This window comes from Geotrypetes seraphini, chromosome 8, assembly GCF_902459505.1.
Source record: "Geotrypetes seraphini chromosome 8, aGeoSer1.1, whole genome shotgun sequence".
NCBI lineage: Eukaryota > Metazoa > Chordata > Amphibia > Gymnophiona > Dermophiidae > Geotrypetes > Geotrypetes seraphini.
In genome coordinates, this window is record NC_047091.1 from 79,225,158 (window position 1) to 79,249,852 (window position 24,695).

Sequence of the window (24,695 nt, forward strand, 5' to 3'; positions counted from 1 at the left end):
TTAAAGGCGGTCCTAAATTTACCTACTTATCTGTATGGGGGCTGGCACTGAATACTGATAGTATCTGCATACCTGCCAGCTCCTTCCCTGACTCAAAATTAGCCATTCTGTGCTAAAATTCATTGACACTTTCTGGTTACGGATTGTTGAATATCTGTGGTCGGGCTGCAGAGTGTCATTTAAGCATTCAGGAGTATCTCTCCTCCTTGCTTAAATTGCTCTGAATATCAGGTAGTATGTGTACTTTTGAGCTTGTAAATTCTGGGATAATTTTATAAAAGGCTTTTTATGTGCAAACAAAGTTTATGAAATGAATCCCCAAAGGAGAGCTCCCTAATATTAGGATAGATAGTGGTGTCCTAGCCACCACCTACGTTCTCATAAATGAGTTCTTATAGAATACTGACTAGCAGAAAAATATGTGCCATATTTTGATGGTGTGGCTCATACTTTTGTCGGTGGGCATATGTATGGGCAGAGCACATAAATGATAGTATTCTATAACTTACTTGTGTTCTGGCTATCAAATAGATGCAGGTGTTTACACCACATATCGGGCTAGTATAAGTGAATGTGTTTTTTGTCACTTGTGCTAGTATTTTATAAAGAAAAGCAGGCACCTGCTTACCTTTTATTCTAGACACCCTGTTATAGATTTTCCGTTATGATATACAGAGCCCGCACTATTTTGTTTCCCATTGTGCTTTTCTGTCTTTTCATTGTAGCTTTGCAATCTACTTTTATGGAAAATTCAAGCATCAGAAGTCACATGGAGCTCACATAGAAACACAGAAACATAACGGCAGATAAAGGCCAAATGGCCCATCCAGTCTGCCCATCTGTAGCATCTACTATCGCCTCTTCCTAAGAGATCCCAGGGGCCTGTCCCATGCTTTCTTGAATTCACAAAGTTTTTGTCTCCACCACCTCTACCGGGAGACTATACCACCCTTACTATAGTACCTTAAAGCAATGAAGCCCAACATGGAGGCCATGACATGGGTCTCAAATCAGTCTGTTACACAGAATGCCTTTCCTCTTTTTCTCAAACTCAGATACACCTGTAGAGTCAGGTACATTTCCATTCACTCACACACTTGACCGCTGTACTAGGTTGCCTGCAGCATTAGCACTTGAGTGTCTCAAGCTTTGCTGGTGATGGTTTATTCAGCAGAGAGGTGTTGAGTGTTCACTTCAGGAATGCACAGACTAAAAGTTCTCAGGCATGCTGCCACCTGGCAAAACCTACTGAGTTAGTGCCAAGGACACAGCAAGGAAAGGTAAAACCAAAGGATCCAGCAGTTTCTCTCCCCATTATTTCTCCACATGGTCACTCCTGGGACTTATTTGTTCCTTCTTTGCAAATTCCAAATGCTTCTGACGTAGAATTTCATGTTGCTTCATCACACCATTAGCCCTGAGCAGGGAAAACAGGCAAAAAAAAAGAAAGAAAATGAAACAAGGCAGGTAAACACTTGGATAAGCCCATTGACCCAGAACCACTGAACAGATGTCAAAATATGTCACCACAACAAGGCATAGAAGGGAAACAAATGTACCTATAACCATTTCCTAAAATCTAAGACTATACAGGGCTCATTTTCAAAACAGAGATATGTAAAAAAAACAAAACAAAAAAAAAATGGCATAAAGTGGCAAATGGATGATTGGAGTGCCAAAATGTCTAAATCACCATTTTCACAACCTACTTTCTAGATGTTTTTCTAGGCTGTTCATCTCCAGTACATCTAAATCTCAACAGAGCATGTTTAGAGTGAGAATAGGGTGGGCTTAGGACTTAGATGTTTTGCAGCGATATACATTTCATAAAATTTCCAGGGCACCATTTAGAGGTTTGGGGCTAGATCTGTTATAGAAATGAATAAGGGCCCAAAAGGTGCCATTGGAGATATGAAGGCATGATCCCCCACACACACTCCCCCAGGGGTCACTGATCCCTTCCAACCCTCCAAAGATGTGAACAAAATAGTACTTATCTATCTCTATGTCAGCAGCAGATATAACACCCAATCCTATTAGAGCAGCAAGCAGGTGTCTGGAGTAGTCTGGTTGTTAGTACAGTGAGCTGCAGAGAAGGAAACCCAGGGCCATATCCCACCCTAAACACTACATTAGGGGTGGAAAATATGAGCCCACCAAAACCCTACTGTACTGACATATAGGTGATACTTGCAGGTAAATGGGCTTTAGGGGTGGTAGACAGTTGGATACAGTTGGTTTGGGGTGAGTTTTGAAGGAATCCCCATACAATGTAAGGAGGTTATGGTGGGATGTGTACCTGGGACCCTTTATGTGAAGTTCGCTGCAGTGCCCCCTTCTGCTGGGATGTCTGTGTGGCCAGTGTACTAAAAATGCTGGCCCCTCCAATGTCCAAATGGCTTGGTTGTATGTTTTTCATTTGTATGTTTTGGTTTTTGAAAATGGCCAAAAAAGATAGATGCACTAAGGATGAACACCTGTAGAAATGTCAGTTTTTGAAAAAGATAGGCGTTTTGCGATTTCAAAAATGAACATTTTTCCTACCCTATTTATGGACGAACTTCACAAAACATCCAAAGTCAGACTTGGACGTCGTATCAAAAATAACCCCTCACATCCCTGGTGATAAAACATGATTTTCATAGAAAGAAAAACTGGGACTGATCCCATATATTTAGATTTTTAAGTTGTTCTCAAATGTTGTATGACAAAAGTCGTTGCCCATTTTAGTAGCCACCTGTGGACCTCCTCCACAGGGAGGAGACAGAGGGTATAAACAGAACACTTGCAGTGGCAACAAAAACGGAGCAGACAACATAGCCAGTGACAATAAGTATGAAGAAAATAGAGCATGATCAGTTATTGCATACAGGGAAAAGAAATAGATTGGGTTCTATAGTAACACACCGATAAGCATGTGCCCCTTGACAGCAGAATTATTATTATTTTTTTAAAATTTTATTTCACAAATTTATATCCTGCATTATCTAAATAGTCTAAGAATGTTATAAACAAAATACATAATGTACTCACAGACCAATAACTACTACATGAGGAGGGATATTTTAGAAAGGACAACTAACTCAGAAGAGGTATGTCCAAGTCAGAATGTCTCAGTTAGTGAGCTAGTCATCCATGTGCTGAAAACCTCCAACATAAACATCAATTTTATGAACTAAAGTGCCCAAAATTTGAAGAGAGGTTGGGGAACAAGGGACATGGATGTTAGAGAGTGACGCGGGGACAAAGATTCATCTCCATCATCTCACCATCCCCGGCCCTGCACGTCCCTACAGTCTTAATTCTCATACCCATATCTTCCTGCTCAAAGCAGAAAGGTAATTTTAAGCAATTTTATGGGCCTAAGGCATTGCAAATAAACATTTTAAGCCTGTAGTGGTTTGTTTGGTTTTTCTCATTGTTATTTTCAAAGAATATCAATGAAAGTACAACTTGTGAGGCTTGTAGGGTTCTGCATTGCACACAGCAAACCAAACATCAACTCAATACCAGTGACATTTTAGTGTAGACAATAATTGCAGTTCTAATTATTCGTGCTCATAACATATCAAGAGCAGCCCTCAGAATATCACACACAAATAACTTACGGCTCCTTTTACAAAGACGTGGTAATCACTCCAGTGCCCATAGGGATTTAAGGGGCATTGAAGCATTTGCTGAATGGCAGCCGCTACTGCGGCTTTGGGGGGGGATTAGTGCTTTTTATCCATTGTAAGAGCAAATCAATAACACATGGCTTACTACTTTTCTTGGTGTGAAGGCAAACCAAACAATACAGACAATGTCCATTTCTGAGCAACTAAATAGCAAACAAAGAAAAAGAAAATCAATAAAGTACAGGTCTCAGAATATCACATGTAAATAATTTGGCTTCTTTTAATTATGAATAAATATAGGATAAATGGGAGAGGGATTATTCGATATAGTTTAGAATTTCATGCTATATTAAGTGTGATTTAAGTATAAATGATTGTATTATATGTTACACTTACTGGGAGCTTTAAAAATGAATAAGGATTAATCAATATAACAAGTTATGGGGAGGGGGGGAATGATTGTTTTCTGTATTAATTGTGTAGTTAAATGTGCCTTTTCTGTAATGTTTACATATAAATTAATTGTATGGCACTGTCAAAGTTTGAAAACCAATAAAGATTAATTTAAAAAACCCCAAACATGTAAATAACTTGGTGCTTTTCTCTCAGTCATTTCCATGAACTTTGAAACCTATACAAGCAATCCTTAACATTAACCATTAGCACATGGCTTATTGCCTTTTCAGTGAAAAACCCAATAGGATGCACTTCAGAAAAAGTAGGACGGATTGAGACATCCGGGTTTTACTTCCATTGAAAGCAATGAAAGTAAAATCCAGACATCTCAATCCATCCCTTTTTTCGTGACTCGTATAGTAACCCTAGGGCAGTAGTTTCTGCTAATTTTTAAGTTACGGTCATTCTGGGTACAAAAGGGTTGAAGGAGCAGAGAAATAACTTCTTACTTGGGGCCATTACACCCAAAACGCTTCTCAACCTTCATTCCTACCAGAAAATCTGGCTGCGGTCACACATGCAGAACATAGATAAACCCTATGCAGATACATTACAGAACCACAAACTAAGGGGCAGATTCTCAAAAATTGGCGTTAAATACCGACGAGGCGCTGTCGCAGGCATTCATGTAGCAATTTCAAAACCATGAGTCATTCTCAAAAAATCACTCATGCAAACGAGGTCAGCGGACAGTAGCAAAGAGTCACTAAATTTGCATGTACCTATCGCTGGTGATAATGATGGACACAAGCACAGAATAAAGGGGAAAAAAAATTGAGCTGCAAGTAAGCCTCTCCTGCCACCAAGCAACAATTCCCCTCCACCCCCTACAGCAATGGGAGAGATGCCCAATCTCTTCCACCGCAACCCCCAACTCTCTTCAGCAGTAGGAGAGATGCCCACAATCTCCTACCGCCAACCGACACAACCCCCAACCCTCTTCAGCAGCGGGAGAGATACCCACGCTCTCCCACCGCTACTCTACACCCCCCCCCTATGCCTCCGAGGTTTTGATTGGCTCAAATCGGATGCACCGGGAAGGTACCTAAGACTCTGATTGGCCCAGGTTGTTTAAGGCCCCTCCTATGGTCTGTCATTGTTCTCCTCTCCTTCACACAGTATGGCATCTCTTGACCCTTTCCCTTTCCTGATCTGGCATCTTCCATCCCATCCCATCCCCTTCCCTGATCTGGCATCTCCTCTCCGCTCCCCTTCCCTGGTCTAGTCTATTATCTCGCATCCCATCCCACCCCCTTCTTTCCTTTCGTCTGGCATCTCTCTTCTCTCCCCTGGTCTGCTCCTCTCCTCTCCCCCTGATCTGCCTTCTCTCTTCTCCCCCTGGTCTGTCTTCTCTCCTTCTGGTCTGTCTCCTCTCCCCTTGTCTGGCTTCTGTTCTCTTCTCGACCCTCTCTGTGTCTGGCATCTCTCCTTCTTTCCATCTTCCCCAAACATACCTTAAAAACCTTGTGGTTTAGTGGCTTCTTTGGAGGCAGGAAAGATTCCTAGTCTTTCCTGCCCTCTACTACCATTAATAGAGTTTCAAAATGGCTGCTGAGACTTCATATGGCAGCCTCGTGAGATTCGCGGAAATTTTGTGAGGCTGCTATATGAAGTCTTGGCAGCCATTTTGAAACTATTAGTGGCGGGTACAGTGGTGATAGAGGCCAGGAAAGACTAGGGATATTTCCTGCACCTGAAGAGGCCACTAGACTACCAGGGTTTTATGATACATGCAGGGAAGGTGGCCAGTTCGCCATTACTGTGGGATTACCATGGTATCAGTTATCGTTCCTACAGCAATATATTGATATATCAACCTATAGATATCGTGGTAATACCAGCTGTTCTTTGGACATGGTCTCCATTACCACAGTATCATCATGGTAATGGTTACCATGTAACTCTCTAATCTGTACAGAAGCATTCTCAGAAATGCATGGGTTCTGCAAGGGTAGGTCGTGCCTCACAAACTTGTTGTACTTCTTTGAGGGGGTAAATAACCAGGTGGACAAAGGAGAACCCATAGACATAATTTACCTAGACTTCCAGAAAGCCTTCGATAAGGTACCACATGAGCGGTTGCTCAGGAAGCTATGGAATCATGGGGTGCACGGGGAGGTCCACCGATGGATCAAAAACTGGCTGGCAGACAGGAAGCAGAGGGTTGGTGTAAAGGGCCATTACTCGGACTGGCAAGAGGTCACGAGCGGGGTTCCTCAAGGATCGGTGCTGGGACCGCTCCTGTTTAACATATTCATTGACGAACTGGAGGCGGGAACAAAATGCGAGGTCATCAAATTCGCAGATGACACCAAACTATTCAGCAAGGTTGAAACCACGGTTGACTGCGAGAATCTCCAAAGAGATCTTACGACATTGGAAGAATGGGCGAAAAAGTGGCAAATGAGCTTCAATGTAGGGAAATGCAAGGTCATGCATATAGGGAGAAGGAACCCGATGTTCACTTACAAAATGGGGGGGATCAATGCTAGGGGTCAGTTATCTGGAAAGAGACTTGGGAGTGATGGTAGACACGACATTGAAGGCGTCGGCACAATGCGCCACAGCCTCGAGGAAAGCAAACCAAATGTTAGGTATCATTAAGAAGGGTATCTCGACCAGAACGAAGGAAGTCATCCTGCCACTGTACCGGGCTATGGTGCACCCGCATCTGGAATACTGTGTACAGTACTGGTCACCGTACCTCAAAAAGGACATGGCAATGCTTGAGGGAGTCCAGAGAAGAGCAACTAAACTGATTAAGGGTATGGAAAACCTTACATACACTGACAGACTGAAGAAGCTGGGGCTGTTCTCCCTGGAAAAGCGGAGACTCAGAGGAGATATGATAGAGACCTTCAAGATCCTGAGGGGCATCGAAAAGGTTGACAAAGACAGATTTTTCAATTTGAAAGAAACCACAAGAACAAGGGGACACTCGATGAAATTGAAGGGGGACAGGTTTAAAACAAACGCAAGGAAGTTCTTTTTCACACAGAGGGTGGTGGACACATGGAACACCCTTCCGGAGGCCGTGATAAGAAATAGCACAGTACAGGGTTTCAAAGATGACCTGGATAGGTTCCTGGAAGACAAAGGGATTGAGGGGTACAGATAAGAGCAGTGGAAGGTTTAGAGATAAGTGTAGAGGTAGGCATAAAATTAGTCAGGGACCGCTGACCAGGCAATATGCCTGATGGGCCGCCGCGTGAGCGGACCGCTGGGCTGGATGGACCTCTGGTCTGCCCCGGCGGAGGCGACTACTTATGTACTTATGTACTTATATCCATTCAGAGCAGCGGGTCAGCCTAGTGGTTAGTGCAGCGGACTTTAAACCAAAGGATGCAGGTTCAATTCCCACTTTAACTCCTTGTTTCTGTAATTGTGAGCCCTCCAGGAACAGAAAAATATCTACTCTACCTGAATGTATACCAAGCTTGCAGGTGTCTTTGAAAAAAACCTACTGTACTTAAATATAAGTTTCTGGAAGTCTCAAAATTAAATTTAAAAAAAAGTTGAAGTGGGATTTGAACTCAAATCCTTTGGTTTTAAGCCCACTGCACAAAGCTACTCCTCAAATGTACTTCCTGCTCTGTTAAGAATGCATATAATACTTGAAGCTGTCATAGAGCTTGGTATCCCTTTTGGTTTCAATTTCAGGAGCGGAGGAGAGGGGAGATTAAGGAGGTGTGATGCATTAATCCCTTCAATAAACAGCTGGTTGGTCAGAGCACCTTTTTGTACCCTGGACATGACTGAGGCCCAGATGTTCTAAACCAGGGGTGTCAAACTCAATCACATTAAGGGGCCAAAATCTAAAACACAGGCTAAGTCACAGGCCAGTCCCCACCCATTCTCCACCCCAGACCCCGCCCCATAATAATACTACACTTCTCCCTCCATATTTGCGGTAGATGCGGGCTTCCAATAGGCGCGAATATTGAAAAAATGCGAACAACTTTTTATATGTTATTTGCAGTTTTAAAGAAATGCCATCATTTTTACTACTGAAACCGCGAATAACCAACGATTTCAGGGCAGGCAAGCAATTTGTCAGAAGAACTCTCGCTACGACCACCACTATTACTGTTCAATGCCAGGACAGAGCAAAACATAACAAGCAAAGGGGTCCCTGGCAGCACTTCATGGCAGGACCTTCCACCACAGACACTTTCTTAACATCTACAATTGGGTCTCCTGAAGCAGAGTTCGAAACGGGGCTACGTTGGGACCCTTTAAAGCATTTTTCAAAGCTAAGTGAATAGTATTTTCCATCTAACCAACTCAGTGATTTATGCATTTCATACATTGTGGTACAAGTAGAGAAATTCTATCTTAGTTTGAATGATTATAAATCATATGACCAATACAACTTTACACCCAGTCTCAGAGAGTGATCAATGTTATAAGAAGTTACAATGACTGGAAGGTGAATTCTTTTTGTAGGGTGGCTTTTCAAGTTCACCCTTTGGAGTTTCATATCTCTGAGCGCTTTATACCAACAATCGATCACTCTCTTTAGACCGTGTTCTCAACAGAAGTCAGTTCTTCATTTTGGATACATCCATCTTTAGCATTAACTTTTAACATTCAACTTTCTTCCATTTTTCTGCTTTTTTCTCAAAATCTATCTTCCATGTCTTCCCTTCCCATCTATCCATGTGTACCATCTCCTCTCTCTTTCTTCTCCCCTATTCCCATCTATCCATAAGAAGCATTTCTTCTTATCTCTTCCTTGCCACACCCATTGCTGTGCACCATCTCCTCCCTCTGCCTCCCCTTCCACTCCATCCCTGTGTACTATCTCATCCCTCTCCCATGGTCAGACAACTCTGTCTTCCTCTTTCCCCCCTCATATGGTCTGCCATCTTTCTCCTCTCCTTCCCATAGCCTAGAATCTCTCTCCTCTCCCATGGTCTGGTATCTCTTTCTCCTTCCCTCCCTCTTCTCGAAGTCTAACATCTCTCTCCTTCTCTACTCTCTTTTCTGCGGTCTGGAATCTCTCTTCCCTACAGTCTGGCATCTCTCTCTCTCTCCTCCTTCCCTTCCATTCCGTGGTCTGGCATTTCTCTCTTCCCCATGTATCTCTACCTCACTCCTCTCCCACCACCATGTCCAATAATTTCATCTCATCTCCTTACAGTCTGGTATCTCTCTTTCCTCCTCCTTCCCTTCCATTCCGTGGTCTGGCATCTCCCTCTCTTTCCTTCCCATTCCAGTGGTCTGACACCTCACTCCTCTCCCACCACCATGTCCAATAATTTTCTCTCCCTCCCTCTCTCTGCCCAACAATTCTCCTCTTTCTTCATCTCCCCATGTGCACCATCTCTTTCCCTCTCTCAGACACCCAATTCTCCCATTCTATTCTCTCCCTCACCTCAGCATCTCTTTCCCTCACTCTCTCCATTCTTCCATCCTATGGCTCATGCTCCCCTCCCTCCTTCCCTTCATTCTATGTCCCAAGTTCATGCCCCTCCCTCCTTCCTTCCATCATTTGTCCAAAGTTTGTGCTCCCTCCTTCTCGAGTCCCAACATGTACCTCTCCCTCCCTCCATTCTGTGTCTCAAGTACTTGCCTCCCTCTGGCAGGTATTTACCTACACGCCGGCTCCCTCCTCCTCATTGCTGCAGTCATTTCTGTGCACAAAGCCGCGGGCGGCAGCTTCTAAGTTATTTTATTTATTTATTCAATTTTCTATACCATTCTCCCAAGGGAGCTCAGAACGGAAGCCTGAATTGGAAGCCTTGTTTCTGATGTCGCAACATCAGAGGGAAGGCTTCTGGGTGAGCCTGCGGCTTTGTACACAGAAATGACTGCGGCAGTGTGAAGGAGGGAGCCAGCCAGAAGGTAAACACCTAGGGGTGGCAATTAGCAAAACACTACATTGTCCACAAGCCGGCCACCTGAGGCCCGCGGTTTGGACACCCCTGGTGTAGTGTAAGGCACACAGTCACCACAGGCTGCATAAAATGGCCAGGCGGGTCGGATTCGGCCCGCGGGCCTTGTGTTTGGCACATGTGTTCTAAACTCACCTTGCCTGTGATGATCGATGCTAAAACAGTTTGAACCAGTTTAATGAAATTCACCCACTTATGCACAAAATGGCTCACCGTGGGCTTTTCTGTGGGTTTGTTGCAGCCTCTGAATTTGCTATTCACATGTAGTATAATGAGGTCATTAGTATTAAAACAAGGCCATTAATATTAAAATGAGCACTCCGATCGATGCCCTAACATTGCCTGGTGATGCACAAAATGTAGCACTGGTGGTATCGGTAAGTGTATTAACGACCAGATCTGCCATGAAATTGAAATAACATTTATCATCATAAGGGAGGAGGGCCATGTTCAGATATCTAAGGCCCTTCCCAGTGCATCCCTGATTGGCCCAGGTGCCTAAGCCACTCCCATAGGATCTGAACCACAGTTTTAGACCCCTCCCAAGATGCACTAGGAAGAGGAATACCTGCCATTTTGAAGACGGTATGTGTGTTTGTGTGGAGGGGGGTCCAGGTGGTCAAGGGAGTGAGCATCCCTCCTGCCCGTGATCTTCATGGTGGGGAGGGGTCCAAGTGAATGAGGCAGGAGAGAGTGGTTATCCCTACTGCTGATTTATTGTTGTTGTTGTTGTTCAGGGCCGTCGTCAGAGGGTACATAGAAACATAGAAACATAGAAAAAGACGGCAGAAAAGGGCTATAGCCCACCAAGTCTGCCCATTCCATTTATCCGCCCCCCAAGCACAACTTTTTATTTAATTTATGGGGGCAGATATTGTGCATGTGTAATACATGCACAACATCTGTGCCCATTAAAAAAGAAAGAAAATAAAGAAAGTCTTCCTGCCCCGAACAGTTGAGCAGCAGGAGGCTGCTTTGGGGATTCTCCTGCTAGCTCTGCGCATGTGTGACAGTTGCTTTTCCAACAACTGATCGGATGGAATTACGGTAGACCTTTGTGAAATTCATTTGCATGCAAAATTGTTTCAATGCAATCACCGTTTTCAAATCAGACAATTTATTGGCACCACGGTGACCCACAGGATTTTAAAGGCAATTTTAGAGCATCCGGCCCTGAAACAGGTCTAAATAAGGATGCTTTTTAGGCATGGATGTTTCTTCACCTTTGGCAATACCTGTTGGATGTCCAGATTTCAGGGCCTCTCTAGTCCTGCCCCAAAACATAATCCCTTCATATTTGGACATACTGCTGTGTTAGGCATCCCTATTCTGCCTTTGCAAAATTGGGATTTGGATGCTTCAAGCACATTTTAGCCTTTTGAGATATCCATATGCTTTGAAAATGAGTGCCAAAATCAAGTAAAATAACCAACATTGAAAATAAATTATCTCTACAAGAGATCGTCTCAAATATTTCACAGAACACAGACCACCCTCAAACTTAAGCCCAAATATTTTATTTTATTGCACAGAAATAAACACAAGAAGAACCCCAGACAAATATTTCAGTTTATTCCTAGTGCATCAGGTAAGCAAGAGCTGCTGCTCTAATATAGGCCAAAGACACGTCACCCTTGGACTATAGTTAATATTTTCCACACAAAGTGGGAACAGTGTAATTCATGTAAATAGAGCCATATCATGGGTTTTTAGTCAGTTTCATACACTAATCACTGTACCTCCAAGGCAAACAAAACAAACATGACTTGAGCCCCACTAAGATACATCAAACAGTAGCGTAACAGATTTTAAGAAAAAATGGGATACTCACGTGGGATCTTTAAGGGAGTAAACTCAGGGGGGGATACTTGGAATGGGCAGACTTGGTGGGCAATAGCCCTTTTCTGCCGCTTTTTCTATGTTTCTATGTTTCTAAACAAATACAAGGTAGTTAAACCTTAACTGCATGAATTATCCACTCGTTGATCTTCTGTAACCATGGATAACCTCAACAAGAACCTAGGTGAGTGGTAGGCCAAACAGAGCTAAAGCCTAAGATACCAGCAAAGACCGTGAAACAGTATATGGAGGGACTTTAGAATCCAGCTGGTGAACACAAGTGAGTGTGTTCTCGTGCATAGGCCCCTCAGAACGGAACAAGCTTCCAACCTACATAAGGCAGCAAGGAGATGTGAAGGCTTTTAAAAGACTGTTGAAATGTTTGATTCACAGGTTTTCTGTTTGTGTCCACACAAGCATTTTATAAGAAGACAGAACAGCTATTATAGATTCTTGACAAAGGCAGGATTGCCGAAACACTGCCAGTGTCAAGTCCACTTGTTTGATACAGGGCTGTTTTCCAATGAAGTACACTTTGGAATAACCCATTGCTGAGTGTTCGACATCCTTTGCCTCACGATTTCCCCTTTTCTACATTTACTATGTAAAGCATCATGATGAGTTTTTGATTGTGTGGTATAACAAATCTCTCAAATAAATTAATACATAAATATTAACATGATTTAACATAATATCATATAATGTGGGCCCCATTAGTTTCTCTGGGATCTATTTATTAATCACTTCTATTAAATCATGAATGTAAATTAATCTGTATTAATACATTAATTCAGGCTATTTAATCTTTAGACCCTAACCCTTTTATAGGGAAATCCTTACTGTACTTTACTCTTTTATGGAATTTTTATGTATTATTGGGATTAGCCACCTTTACACACAGAGATTTATCCAAGGGGTGTACAGTAAGGTTTATTTTTAAAATCAGGTACTCTAAGTAATTTCCCTATCTGTCCTGGGCAGATGCTTATTTGCATATTTATATACTCAGCCTGCAAAGTGCATGCTATTATACTGAATGAGAATTACTTTTGCATTATTAGGAGGTTTTGGTTATTTTTGCCAATGAATGAGAATTAGTTCTTTAATAGTGCATGAGATATAAAACTGACAGTTGTGCACTGGGATTCCTGAGGCTTTTTCCTCCTATATAAGAATGTGTACACTCTCACCACTCTTCATTATTTAGACCAGGGCTGCCCAAGTCCGGTCCTCGAGATCTACTGGCAGGCCAGGTTTTCAGGATATCCACAATGAATATGCATGAGAGAGATTTGCCTGCACTGCCTTCTTGGTATGCAAATCTCTCTCATGCATATTCATTTTGGATATTCTGAAAACCTGGTCTGCCAGTAGATCTCGAGGACCGGACTTGGGCAGCCCTGATTTAGACTATTCTATAACTGAGCACGTAAGTGTAGTTCTGCACAGATCTGTCACTTTCTGGGCTTGCTTCCATTTTAACACCTTTCCACACTGAAGAATTGGCACAGAAATAGCGCATAATGCCAGGTGCCACATATACGAGGGGCCGTTGAAAAGTTCTCAGCCCAACCAACAAAGTTGGGGCAGCCTCCATCGAAGGCTATACACTTAGTCCAGTGATTTTCCACTTTTTTCCATTCCGTTGGAAAAATACAGAATGAAAAAAGTGGAAAATCGCTGGAATTCTATGAGCGTTGGAACTAATACCACTGCGGCCGGTGATAAAAAAAAAGCCTAACGCAACTTCATAAAAGGGGTAGGGGTGGGGCCTCGATGGAGACTGCTCCAACTTTGTTGGTTGGGCTGAGAACATTTCAGCGGTCTCTTGTAGAATACTCTAGTAAGTGGGGCATTTTATAAAGGATTTCTCATATGTAAAAAGGGCTTTGATAAATTTATTGTATGCATGCTTTTGTGCTACTTGGGTATAGGTATGTTTAGGCACACAGTTTAGGTGGAACACAGACAGAGTCAAGAAGTACAAGTATAGGTTATAAAATATGCATATATGAAGGTACTTCAGCTGCATATGTATCTTTACCAGCTCCCCAGCCCATGTAAATTAATTTGGCTGCCATTTTATTACTTACAGTAACTGGACTCCCAACTTAGGCAATCTGTTATAAAATAACTCACAAAATGGCTTTGAGCTTCGATTTGGAAAAGTCAGTACTTAATTGTAAAATCCAAATATATGGGGAGAACTATTTCAGGCTAAGTTCTGTTCAAGGCAGATAAGTAGATTATTACTGAATTGTTTTTCTTTGAAGAGGGAAGAGGGGAAAGGAAAAGGAAAAAAGAATCAGCCAGCCAGGATACTTCTCAGTACACAGCAAGTATGAGTCACAGTCTCATCGTCTCATTTGGACATACACACCTGGCTCTCTCTTTGGATTCATTATAGTCTTTCGTTAAGAGATGGTCTCTTTCATTCAGGAAATCAGTGTGCAGTTCTCCTACCTTCCTGCAAAAAAAAAAAAAAGGAGAGTTCTATCATGGCCTGCCTAGCAAGTTTAGGAGTAAATTTAGACATCATCCTAGTCTTTTACCCAGAGATTAAGTTGGTAATTATATAAATGACTTCCAAAATTGTCAAAGCACATACACACACAATAATAGGTACTTGGAAAATTTAGTGTCTACTTGTATGCAGTATATACTCATGTTCTCTAGGGGACAGGTTTATCACCTATGCACTGATTTGGGGGGACAGGATCAGCATTTACCTATTCTTGCTCACATATTCACATACAAAGTTATTCCTGCTATGAACCAGGTATAAATGTGAAGAAGCTTTCGAGGACACTTTTCCAAGAGTCTAATTATTTATGGTGTAGGGTCAAACAACTAATGTCCAGTCAAAGCCCCGGCACAATTCATAATCTTTCAAACTTGTGAGCGAAACTTCCCATACATAACATTCACATATCATATTATGTATGGGAGGTTTCACTCACAAGTTTGAAAGTTTAAAAGATAATGAATTGTGCTGAGGCTTTGACTGGATATTAGAAGCTTTTGAGGAGGCAGCGTTCTAAATAAACACAAGGGTGCACCTTCACAGCTGGAAAGGCACACATGCCTATGGCCCTTATTTTACAAGTCTTATTTGTGTTTTGGATGTCTGAAAACCTGTATTTAGACATTCATACTGCAAGGATGTCCAAACCCCAATCTTATAAATCCAGAATATGGATATTTAAAATTGCAGTATGTCCTTGTGGCAAGGGAGCGTGGTCTGGGTGGGATGAGGGAGGGGCCAAAATATGAACATTCTACTTCAATTTCACCTCTTTGTCTACTACTTAAAGACTTTGGCTTTCTTTCCCCTACAAATCTCAAGAAACTATTCATTTATAAATCTTCTGTGGTCATTTTTGTATAACTTCAACACAAATATATGTTAATTGTGATTCATATGTTGCTTTTTATGACTTTATAAGAATGAAAAGATGAAAATTCGGTGTTTTCATGTTTTAAATAGGTAAATTGCAATATTTGACTATAATAGACATTTCTATATACTTTTTAGGCATGGGCAAATAGGAAATTACACTTACTGTCCAGGAACAAAAATTGTGTTTACATAGTACACTATACTGTATATACTTGAATATAAACCAAGATTTTTGGGCCATGGTCTACCAGGGATTCTAAAGGTATATGGGGAAGACGGGAGAGAAATAAAAATTCTTAGAATTGGAGGAGTTATTGGAAGGAGTGTGCAGCAGAGAGGACTTTTTCCTGACCTCGGAGGGCAGTGCCAGCTCTCCTCTTTTGTTCAGCTTGGGAATGGTGCTGTTTTCGGGCAGGCATCTGTGGAGATGGACTGTGACATCATCGGGGTCCGTCTCCCTTACCTGAAAAGAGCGCTGCTGCAGCTGCTGGGCACGACCGCAGGGTGTAGCCAAAGAGGCATGCCCTAAGGGGCATGCCTAGTCCCTTGTATGCCCCTTTGGTGCCACGAGGAATTGCAAGGATCACAGGGAGATCAAGTGTGGGTAAGAACTATATCATTTGTTTCTATGAGTAAGAGGAAGGTAAAACCCCAGCTTCAGCGGGCCCTATGGACCGACACTTAGTTCTTCTGCCACCAGTACCTTTGACTCAAGATTCTGTCTCAATATCGGGGGCATCGTTAAGTCCACTTGATAGAACTCCTCCTCCTCCACCAATGTCCAGGGATATGGGACCTAATTCGGAACCAATAGTGTCTTCAGGTGGACACCCAAATCCGACTACCTCCTCTAAATTACGATTTACATCACTTCCTAAAGTTATTCCTAGATTGGAGGCTAGTGGTGAAGATCGGAGCCCACCAGAGGATTCAAAGGATATTACCTTGAAGGACTTATGGCAAATAAATATGAAGGTGGAGGGATTGCTAAGATCAGCAATTAAACAATCTTCAGATTTTTCAATAGAAGCTGTACAAAAATTTGAAAATGTTGATTTAAATCTAGGTTTGTTAGATAAAAGGGCAATGACAGTGGAAACACAGGTTTCTCTGTCTGCAGTTAAAGACTCATGTGTTATCCATACAAAACTTGAGCATATGGAAAATTTAGCTCGGGCAAAAAATCTCTGCTTTGTTAATTTTCCTATTACCCATTTAGGGCTCCTTTTACAAAGGTGCATTAGGGCCTTAACGCGCATTAAAATGCTGCGTGCGCTAGCCGCTACCGCCTCCTCTTGAGCAGGTGGTAGTTTTTCGGGTAGAGCACACTAATCCGGTCCGTGCGCTAAAAATGCTAGTGCACCTTTGTAAAAGGAGCCCTTAATATCTTTTAAAGAGGTACTAGGATTAACAAATGCAGAGACTATTCATATAGTGAATTGTTATTATATACTTCAGAAAAAGAAATTAACATCGGATCAGGGGTTAGACCTGTTAGTACCAATGGAGTTTGATTTAACTAATTTTCTTGAAGATTCTCAACATACGATACTAACTAGGTCTACCCTATTGATTACTTGCTTAAGTGAACTGGATAAGAACATGATCATGAGACTGTATTTTAGAAATAAATCTATGAAATTTTGTGGTGATTTTGTATCGATATTCCCTGACGTTGCTAGGGTAACTCAATATCGAAGAATGTCTTGCTGGTGGTTCGGGTGATGTTCTTCTACTGCCTCTATGTACCAGCTATTTCCTTGTTTCCACTTGCTGGGTGGGGCTGGCTTCCCTTTGGGTTTCTCTTTGTTGCTTTGCTATACCTGTGCTATTCATGTACCTATTTGTGGAGAATGTATTTTCTTGTGTATATACTGCCTCTTTGTAATTGCGCTTTTGATATTATTGTTGTTCCTGTTACCCAGTTGTACCCTTTCTAATAAAAATGATTACAAAAAATAAAAAAGAATTTCTTAATTTAAAGACCCATGTACTAGTCTTGAATGCATTAAGTTTCCTTGCAAGTATGTTATTAAACTTCAGGATAAAGAATTTATTTTTTGGGATCCTACACATTTGCAACAGTTTTTAGATTTACGAGAACAAGGATTAAATTCACAGGAACAAGGGCAGGATAACAATATGGGCTGATCTTGGCTTGGAGTCAGCAAAAAGCACTAAGAATGTTTAGCTCAGGTTATTTTTTTTAATTTTATTCCTGAGCTTATATTTTCCTTTATATTTCAATTTGTAATGTTGCCTCTAACTCCTTCATAGTTGTGGGCTAGGAAGATTTTGTCTTTTAGTAATTGGTTATTTTTGTATTGCATTATCTAAGAATGTATATCTTCATCCTGTATTGTTCTGTATGAACTGTGTTATAAAATATTATTAATTTAAAAAAAATTCTTTGAATCGACTGGGACAGGAGGTGGGAGGGATCCCTGTTGTCCCAGTCCACCACTGGACCACTAGGACTTATGACAAGCCCGGTGGAGGTCTGTAAGTCATCAGGAGGGAGAGGGTATAGGGTACAGAACCTATCAGGGAGGGAGGGGGGTGGGGTACACAGACTGGCAGGACAGGAGAGATAGTGAGTGATGGAGTTGGATGCAGATCCTGGCAGAGCAGTGAGTGAGGAAGAACAGGGTATAGAGCCTGCCAGGGCAAGGCAAGGCACTGCACTGGAATTAACCTCCCTGGTTTATATTCGAGTCAACCTTGTTTCCTCATTTTTTTTTTTTTTGGGGGGGGAAAGCTTACCTCGGTTTATATTCGGGTTGGTTTATATTCGAGTATATACAGTAATCAGTATTTCTCATTAAAATAATAAACAAGTTCACTTTCCCTTAAGTATACATCTCTCCTTCTTGAAAGTCTAGCATTTTTATATCCCCTGAAGAATGCTTTCAACAGAAATGTACCAGTTCAACTCCAGTTCCACATGCAAACGATTCTAAAGGTTCCTCAGTCTCTCTTCCCCTCTTCCTTATTTCAAACAGTTAGTTACAAAACTAAAGAGGTGAAGGATGCAGTAAGGGATAAGAGGAACTCGTTTAAAAAATGGAAACGCGAACGCACAACGGAGGCCTGGAACAGTCACAAGGTCAACCAGAAGAAGTGTCACAAGGCGGTAAGAGATGCTAAAAAAGCATATGAGGAAAAGATAGCGCAAGAAGCCAAAAACTTCAAGTCCTTTTTTAGATACATAAAAGGGAAAAAACCAGCTAAGGAGGCAGTGGGCCCTTTCAACGACCAAGGAAGAAAAGGGTGCATCAAGGAAGACAAACAATTGCGGATAGGCTAAACTCATTCTTTGACAGTTCAACCCATTATTATGAAAATGCCAGCATGGTTGACTTGGGCGTCGTTAGCCATCTGACATAAATGCTACCAAATTAAGTGAGTGAAAAGCTAGCCTAAAGGAGCGGCATCTATGTCTAGGATACCTAGCGATGCCTAAGTCCACTTAGGCATTGCTAATCCTAGGTCTTCTAGACTACTGCAGTCTATTTGCCTTCTTAGCGGCCGCTAAGAAGGCAAATAGAATGCTAGGTATAATCAAGAAGGGTATTACAACCAGAATGAAAGAAGTTATCCTGCCATTGTATCGGGCGATGGTGTGTCCACATCTGGAGTACTGCGTCCAATATTAGTCGCCGTACCTTAAGAAGGATATGGCGATACTCGAGAAAGTTCAAAGGAGAGCAATACGTCTGATAAAAGATTTGGAAAACCTTTCATACGCTGAGAGATTGGAAAAACTGGGACTCTTTTCCCTTGAGAAGAGGAGACTTAGAGGGGATATGATAGAGACTTACAAGATCATGAAGGGCATAGAGAGAGTAGAGAAGGACAGATTCTCTAAACTTTCGAATAATAAAAGAACAAGAGGGCATTCAGAAAAGTTGAATGGGGACAGATTCAAAACGAATGCTAGGAAGTTCTTCTTTACCCAACGTATGGTGGACACCTGGAATGCACTTCCAGAGGGCGTAATAGGGCAGAGTACGGTACTGGGGTTTAAGAAAGGATTGGACAATTTCCTACTGGAAAAGGGGATAGAGGGGTATAGATAGAGGATTACTGCACAGGTCCTGGACCTGTTGGGCTGCCGCATGAGCAGACTGCTGGGCACGATGGACCTCAGGTCTGACCCAGCAGAGGCATTGCTTATGTTCTTATCCTCTATCTCCCCCTGCCCCGCAACCATGATAAAACAACTACAAACAGTACAAAACACAACTCTTGAGACTTATCTATTCACTGAGGAAACATGACCATATCACAGCAGCATACCTCGAATCACACTGGCTCCTAATACAAGCAAGAATACTATTCAAATTCTACTGTCTACTATTTAAAACCATAAATGGAGACAGCCCAGCCTACTTGAACAACCGCCTAATCCAAACTACCACTACCAGACACGGGAGAACCCACACACCATTCACGCACCCTCCTATCAGAGATGTCAAACGAAAAAAACTGTATGATGGCCTTCGAGCCACACAAGCAGCAAAACTAGACTACCAACTCTCCAATTTACAGATCACGACCCCAGACTACAAAACTTTCAGAAAAGAAATAAAAACCATGCTATTCAAGAAATCCTTAAAGACAAAGTAACATCGCAAGAATTATCTCAATCCCCTGTAGCAACCCGCTACACTCTGTAATACCTCTGGAAATGTCCAGATAACTTCTTATGTAATCTGCCTTGAACCGTAAGGTAATGGCGGAATAGAAATCACTAATGTAATGTAATTCTATAAACGGCACCATTTTTTGATTGACAACAGCGCAGTCTTGGTATTAAAAACAAAAACCTCTTGGTCTATGCTGTCTATTGGGTTATTTTAGGTGTAAAAGCCTTTATGAAACTGCCATATAACTAGGCATTTTAAAAAATGATTTAAGTATGACAGGGAAGAACTAAAGGATCAACTCCGCTCACTCGAAAGAAAACTGAAGGTCAGGGAGGTGAAAGTGGCCTTCTCTGAAATCCTCCCAGTACCGAGAGCGGATGGAAAGAGACAGGATGAACTGCGAACAATCAACGCCTGGATGAGACGATGGTGCGATGAGGAGGGATTCGACTTCGTGCACAACTGGACGGCATTCTGGGGAAGTGGCAGATACTACAGAAGGGACGGCGTACATCTCACCAAGCAAGGAACAAGAGTCTTGGCTGAAAACATGAAGAAGACCATTGAGAAGGCTTTAATCTAAAGGCAAGGGGAGAGCCGACAGTCGACAACCAGTCTATGGCCCGGGCATCAGGAGACCCCAAAGAAGAAACTACAAGCTCAGCAAAGGGGAAGAGCATGCTGAAATCAAAAGTAACAGAGATAGAGCGCAAATGGATACAAAAAGGGATGTGAATACTAAAAAATCCAAGAAGGTACCACCAAGAGTACTAAATTGTATGTACACAATGCGCAAAGGGAGCTCAAATGTATGTACACAAATGCCAGAAGCCTGGGAAACAAAATGGGGGAACTTGAAGCACTAGCAAGACGAGAAGAACTGGATATCATCGGAATAACAGAAACATGGTGGAACGAGGACAACGAGTGGGACACAGTACTACAGGGATACAAACTATACAGAAGAGATAGAATAGGGCAAAGAGGGGGAGGTATTGCCCTGTAAGTCCAAGAAGGAGTAGAGTCTATCAGAGAAGGGAAGACAAATGGGAAAGGAAAATTGGAATCCCTCTGGATAAAGATTCCTAGAGAAAATGAGGCTGACACAAAAATTGGCCTCTATTATCGACCACCAGGACAGAAGGAAGAAACAGACATAGAAATGATAGAGGAAATCAACCATGGATGTAGAGCAGGTAATGTAACGATCATGGGAGACTTCAACTTTCCCGGGATAAACTGGAACCTAGGAACCTCAAACTGCGGCAGGAAATCCAAGTTCCTGGAAATGATAGGGGACTGCTTCCTAGAACAAATGGTGGGAGAACCGACAAGAGGGACCACCACCTTGAACTTGGTCCTAAATGGCATAACTGGAAGAACAACAAATGTAGAGGTCACAGTCCCGTTGGGGATGAACGATCACAGCATGATCAATTTTAAAATTGGCATCGAGAAGGAGAAACGTACCAAGACTCAAACCACAACCTTTAACTTCAGAAAAGGCAAATACGACAGCATGAGAGACATGGTTAAAAAACGGCTCAAGAAAAAGGCAGCCAAAATCAGAACGGTCGATCAAGCATGGTCCCTACTAAAAAATACCATCACCGAAGCGCAGAATCTCTACATTCCGCAGATATCCAAAGGAAGGAAAAATAAAAACAAAGGAGAACCAGCTTGGCTAACTAAAGAGGTGAAGGATGCAGTAAGGGATAAGAGGAACTCGTTTAAAAAATGGAAACGCGAACGCACAACGGAGGCCTGGAACAGTCACAAGGTCAACCAGAAGAAGTGTCACAAGGCGGTAAGAGATGCTAAAAAAGCATATGAGGAAAAGATAGCGCAAGAAGCCAAAAACTTCAAGTCCTTTTTTAGATACATAAAAGGGAAAAAACCAGCTAAGGAGGCAGTGGGCCCTTTCAACGACCAAGGAAGAAAAGGGTGCATCAAGGAAGACAAACAATTGCGGATAGGCTAAACTCATTCTTTGCATCTGTCTTTACCAAGGAGGACACTGCATCAATGCCAGAAACAGGGAGAGCATTCAAAGGAGAAATTGAGGATAGCCTCACCACAGTGAATGTGGATTTGGACATGATATACTATCAGATCGACAAACTAAGAAGTGACAAATCCCCTGGACCAGATGGAATTCACCCGAGAGTGCTAAAGGAGCTTAAGGTAGAAATTGGAGAACTTTTACAATCCCTAGCTAACTTGTCAATTAGAACCGGGCGAATACCAGATGACTGGAAGATAGCGAATGTCATTCCAATCTTCAAAAAAGAATCGAGAGGAGAACCGGGCAACTATAGACCTGTGAGTCTTACGTCGGTTCCTGGGAAGATGGTTGAAGCACTAATAAAGGATAGCATAGTGCAACACCTGGAAAACCACAACCTGATGAGAGCTAGTCAGCATGGCTTCAGGAAGGGGAAGTCATGTTTGACAAACTTACTTCAATTTTTTGAGGAGGTGAACAAATAAATCGATAACGGTGAACCAGTGGATATAATATACTTGGACTTCCAGAAAGCATTCAACAAGGTTCCACATGCAAGGCTTCTGAAGAAACTACAAAGCCATGGAATAGAAGGAGATATACTAAGATGGATAGGCAAATGGCTGGAAAATAGATTGCAGAGGGTGGGCATAAATGGGAAGTTCTCGGACTGGGAAAAGGTGACGAGCGGTGTACCCCAGGGTTCGGTCCTTGGGCCCATCTTGTTCAATATATTCATAAACGACCTGGAAGAAGAAACAAAAAGTAATTTAATCAAGTTTGCAGACGACACAAAACTATGTAGGGCAGTTGGGTCACGAAAGGACAGAGAAGAACTCCAGAGAGATTTGAACCAGCTAGAGAAATGGGCAGAAAAATGGCAGATGAAGTTTAACATAGAAAAATGCAAAGTGATGCACCTGGGTAAGAAAAACAAGGAACATGAATATAAAATGTTAGGTGTAACACTGGGCAAGAGCGAACAAGAAAGGGACCTGGGGGTACTGATAGACATGACCCTGAAGCCGTCAGCACAATGCGCAGCGGCAGCAAAGAAAGCAAACAGGATGTTGGGCATGATAAAGAAGGGAATCACGAGTAGATCGGAGGACATCATAATGCCGCTTTACAGAGCAATGGTCAGACCACACTTGGAATACTATGTCCAACACTGGTCTCCCTACCTAAAGAAGGATATAACCCTGCTGGAGAGGGTGCAAAGACGAGCCACGAAGCTAGTTAAAGGTATCAAGAACTTGAGCTACAAAGAACGCCTCGAAAAACTGGGATTGTTCACCCTCGAGAAGAGAAGACTGCGAGGGGACTTGATAGAGACTTTTAAAATTCTAAAAGGATTCGACAAAATAGAGCAAGAAACATCGTTATTCACAATGTCCAATGTGACTCGGACAAGAGGTCATGGACTCAAGCTGAGGGGCACCAGGCCCAGGACAAATATCAGGAAATTCTACTTCACACAACGAGTGGTGGACGCTTGGAACGCACTCCCGGAGGAGGTCGTGATGGAGACCACCATTCCGGGATTCAAGGGTAAGTTGGATGCACACCTTCTCGCAAATCACATTGAGGGATACGAGTAAACAAGGTTTTTCAACAGGGAACAACTGGCTTGGCCTCCGCGAGTGCGGGTCGCTGGACTGGATGGACCTAGGGTCTGATCCGGTGAAGCCATTTCTTATGTTCTTATTATGAAATTACCCCTTAAATATCTGAAAGATATCAATGCATAAATAAGGATGTTCTAAAACCAGGGTTCACAAAATGAAGCTCCAGGTTGGTGGATGCTTGGACTGCCCTCTCAGAGAATAGCAGTACGATCAAAGAAGTCACCAAGGTAAAGATCCTCAGGATCTTTATAGACCAGAAACTGAGCTATCATGACCAAATAAATTCACTGATGAGGAATTGTTTCTACAGGCTTAGGCTGATTAGATCATTAGCTACATTTCTGGACGAAGCATCCTTAAATATCTTAATGCACTCCTTAGTCATAGCAAAAATTGATTATTGTAACGCTTTATATAAGGGAATTACTCTTAAAGAAATACACAGAATACAACTCATACAAAATACGGCAATAAAAATAATCACTAAAAAGAAAAACTTTGATCATGTGACTCCCCTTTTAAAGGAAAAACACTGGTTAACCAACGAATCGCATACAAAATAGCTCTACTTTCACATAAAATTTTAACAAACAAAGCCTCTGCGTTCTTAGAAAAACTTTTAATTCCCTATACTCCTATAAGATCTTTAAGATCAGAAGAGAAATCACTCCTCCTAATCCCTTCACTAAGAGTCATCTACTCTAGGAGAGACACGATCTTTTCTGTCACAGCCCCTCAAATCTGGAATTCCCTTCTAGCTAATATAAGGGATGAAAATTTGCTTGGTAAATTAAAAAACTTACTAATAAGTTACATGCATTTTTTATATTCCCAAGCCTTTGTTTTTTTTTTTTTTTTTTAAAGTAATAGAAAGAGCAATAAGTAGAATTGATCAGCTAATCTTTTACCCATCCTTCTGTTTCAATACCCTACCCTGTTTGATTTACTTTATAAATTATATTTAATCCATTTTATTTTTTCCTTGTGTTTGGCTGGTATATAGTTGTGTAAATCAATTGCCTGAGTAATGTGTTATTCTTATTATGTTACCCCAACTTTTAATAGTTTTTGTAAATCGCATTGAAGTAAGATTTTGCGATCAAATCAAAATTTTATTAAACTTGAAACTTGAAAGTGGTAGAGACGAACAGTAATGACATTCAAGATATGAGATATTATGCTGTAAATTAATTCTAAATCGCTT

At 41.9% G+C, this 24,695-nt stretch overlaps 1 protein-coding gene across 1 annotated transcript in view; it reads right to left on the reverse strand.

The window, feature by feature from the left end:
- Window positions 1–1,142: 1,142 nt before the first annotated feature.
- DNAJC4 (DnaJ heat shock protein family (Hsp40) member C4) overlaps window positions 1,143–24,695 on the reverse strand; it is a 338,056-nt gene continuing 314,503 nt past the window's right edge. Inside the window, exons 6-7 of the mRNA XM_033955045.1 lie at window positions 14,190–14,276; window positions 1,143–1,417 (exon numbers count right to left, since the gene is read on the reverse strand). Of these exons, the coding sequence (XP_033810936.1) occupies window positions 1,315–1,417; window positions 14,190–14,276 (190 nt within the window). The 3' untranslated portion in view covers window positions 1,143–1,314. The remainder of the gene's footprint in view (window positions 1,418–14,189; window positions 14,277–24,695) is intronic.